The sequence below is a fragment of the Nestor notabilis genome, unplaced genomic scaffold (assembly GCF_000696875.1).
Source record: "Nestor notabilis isolate BGI_N333 unplaced genomic scaffold, ASM69687v1 scaffold18200, whole genome shotgun sequence".
NCBI lineage: Eukaryota > Metazoa > Chordata > Aves > Psittaciformes > Psittacidae > Nestor > Nestor notabilis.
Genome location: NW_009911776.1, coordinates 6,539 through 9,827, shown reverse-complemented (window position 1 = coordinate 9,827; position 3,289 = coordinate 6,539). Strand labels below are relative to the sequence as shown.

General features: G+C 53.6%; 1 protein-coding gene across 1 annotated transcript; it reads right to left on the bottom strand.

Moving 5' to 3' along the window:
* Window positions 1-331: 331 nt before the first annotated feature.
* On the bottom strand, window positions 332-1,400 carry LOC104407127 (chemokine-like receptor 1). The gene is given in 2 exon segments (XM_010016318.1): window positions 332-584; window positions 586-1,400. Coding segments are annotated over 2 exon segments (1,068 nt in total).
* Between the last annotated feature and the right edge of the window lie 1,889 nt (window positions 1,401-3,289).

Genomic DNA, 3,289 nt, shown 5'->3' with positions numbered 1-3,289 from the left:
TGGAATTGTCAGGGAGTCCTTTGCCAGCCCAGACAATGCATAGTGTAGACAGGAATGACCCAAAATCTTTCCTTAAGTAGTTTGGTGCAACGATCTTTGCAATTACCATGAAAGATGACGGGTGGTTCTATCTTCTCCATGTACAAGAAGTGGCAGCTCCAACCCCTGCCAGCCCCCAGGCAGCAAGACCAGTCAAAGAATACACTTACAGGACAGCGCTGGACCATGCTTGTCCCTAACAAGGGGCCATTGCAAGGGTGGCCACCATCACAGTGGTGAGCATGGGCAACAGCAGAGGGCTATGGCCCTCCTGTGGGCATCCAGGTTGAGTTTAGAGGACTGTTGTCTCCTTCTCAGTCATTGAGGACATCTTGGAGAAGCTCCTGTGGACGATGCTGGAGTGTCCTGTCTCCTCGCTGAGGGCATTCACCAGCCTGGAAAGGATGGTGACCTTAAACTTCTTGAAGTCCTGGCCCATGAAGACGTAGAGGACCGGGTTCATGCAGCTGTTGGAGGCAGCGAGCGCCGTGGTTATGGGGATGCTGATCTCGAACACGGAGCGCGGGACCATGTCGGGCTCTGTGGTGGTAGGGACTCCAGCAAAGGAAGAAGGTGACTATAATGGTGACGATGATCTTGAAGGGCTTTTTGGACTTGGCGAGGCGGTTCCGACGCAGATTGAAGACGATGGCGATGTAGCAGAACGTGATGATGGTTATGGGGAGGACGTAGCCTGCGAGGAACCTGGTGATGTTCACCGTTCGGTGCCTCATCAGCGCCAGGGCTTGGTAAGACCTATTCCTGGAGAGGGAAAAGTTGCTGAAACAGATCACGGAGTTATGGGCTTGCGCAGTGTCTCGGAAGACAAGAGATGGGCAGCTCATAATGATGCCGATGGTCCAGATGATCAAGCAAACTAAATAGGCTAAGTTGGTCGACCGATGGTTTTGAGACCAGACGGGGAAGACCACTGACACGTAGCGATCAAAGCTGATGGTGGTGAGCAGAAGGACGCTGGTGTACATGTTCAGGATGAGGAGGAAGGAGTTGAGCTTGCACATGACTGTCCCGAAGATCCAGTTGTACCTCATGGCGGTGTAAGCAATGTTTATGGGCAGGAAGATGTTGAAGAGGAAGTCAGCGACGGCCAGGTTGAGGAACCAGATGGCATTGACTGACTTCTTCATCTTCAGAGTTATGATTGCAATGACAAGGCCGTTCCCCAGGATGCCCAATACGCAGGACACGCTGTAGATGATGACAGAGAGGATCCTTGCAATGTCCTTTGGGTCGTGGGATGGGTCTGTCCACACGCTGCTGGTCTCCTCATAGGTGTAATCTGGGTAGTCACTGTAGTTATCAACATCATCCAAGTAGTTGGACAAATTGGAAAGTGCCATTATCTGAACGCAAACCGCAGCCTGGCCAGTCCGGGGCTGTCTGGTGGTGATGCTTCCCTGTGTTTCTGCTGAGCAAACACATGGTTTTAATCACAGCGAGCGCAGCCCACAGGAGGGACACCAGCCCCCAACCTGCGCGGGCACGAGGGGCCATGAAGACAGGGGATGGAGCACACACGTATAGGGAATCCCATGGGAACCCTGTTGCAGGCCACGGAGGAAGATGCTCCTGTGGCTCCTCACTGGATTTCCACCTCCCAGCCAAGAGCCATCAGCTCCCTGAGCTGCAGGACGTGATTCAGCCCCTTGTCTCCTCCAGGATGTGGCTGCAGCCTCATCCTGCAAAAAACGCCTCTTACCCGCCTACTTCCAGGATTAAAACGAGGATGCTACTTATTAACAGCCCATTAACAGCTCTGAGCCCTTCCAGTCTGCAGAGTATTATGGCTCTGCTCTTCCTTCCTCCTCAGCACCCAGATTGGACCGAAAACCCAGCAAGCAACTCACCACGGGCCCCACCGATGTCACTGTGGAACTAGTGCCACAACCTCTCACCTCTCCTCTTTGGCACAGCCGATGTCCAGGGGGATCTGGGGAGAAGCAGCAGTTCAGTGTCCCACAGCACACAGGCAGCTCCCTCCACACAGGTTTAGGGACAGAGCTGTAACGTTAAAGCTGAGATTAAACAAAAGGCCATTCCCCCTCGGATGTGGGGCTAAGGGAGGAAATGGACTCTGCCATGCAGTGATTTAACCCTGTGCAGCACAGCCATCCTGTCCTGTACACTCAGCACCAGCACTGGGAGGTACATGCACAGAACCCTACAATCAAGCCCACAGTAGTGTTACTACAATTAATCAAAGCCATAAATACCAGTGAGGTGCCTGGGCTCTCCCACTGGTATTTCTCTGATTAAATCGGTGCCCAGCACGCTTTAAAAAGTTAATTGCAACAACCAGCAGCATCGTTTGCCATGGTCAGGATCCGGCCTCCACCAGGAACTTAGAGCCCTGTGTTAAATGGATTCAACCGCTCCCCTGGGAACAGTCACAGTGGGTTAATGCCAAGAGCCACCAGAGCCAAACAGCAAAGCCCCAGCACAGGGCATGGCACCCAACCTTGTCCTTGCAGGAGGGACATGGCTCTACCCATCCAGGCTGGACCCTCCTGCTTTCAGGACTCAAAGGTCCCCCCCTGAGCATCACCCTCCCCACCAGCCCTGCTTTGAGCTCCCCGTGGTGTTTGTGTTGTAACCTATTGTTTCTCCCAGGGCTTTTCCTCCTGTTCCTTCCTGCAATTGCTGCTGCTCCCACCGCTCCCACCAGCCAGGGGCTTAAACCACAGCCCCATGGCCTCCCCCCTTCCCGCACTCCCAGAGAGGAGAAGTGGCCAGAATAAATAAGGTTTTAGTGCAAAGCCTGTGAATTAGCCTGGGCTGGGAGAAGGCCTTGACCCAGCAGAACCTTGATCGTCAAAAGGGTGAATTAAAGTTGATGATCCGGTGAAGTATCAGCAGAACTGGCTCCTACAGCGCTGACTGTTCATGTTCCTGGGTAATGAGCTATCCCCACCACTGCCTTTATGGATCAGCAGGTTTCTTGTCATCACCTTTCCAAAGGCAAAGTTGCAGAAGGGAAGCACAGAGCCCCATGTGCATCCCACCCTGTAGCGTCTCATCCCACCATCCTCATCCAGAGACAGCAAAGTTCCTCTGCGATTTTGCTCTTTTTGGGGAAGAAGCTCCCAAGAAACGCCACCAGCCTGTCATTGCCACCATGGGGTCACCCCTAGGGTGAGCAAGGGACCTGGGGGATGGACCCCTGCCCCTCACCACCAGGCCTCATGTTTGCTGCGCTTCTCAAGGCAGACAGACAAAGTAAGTGGGGTAA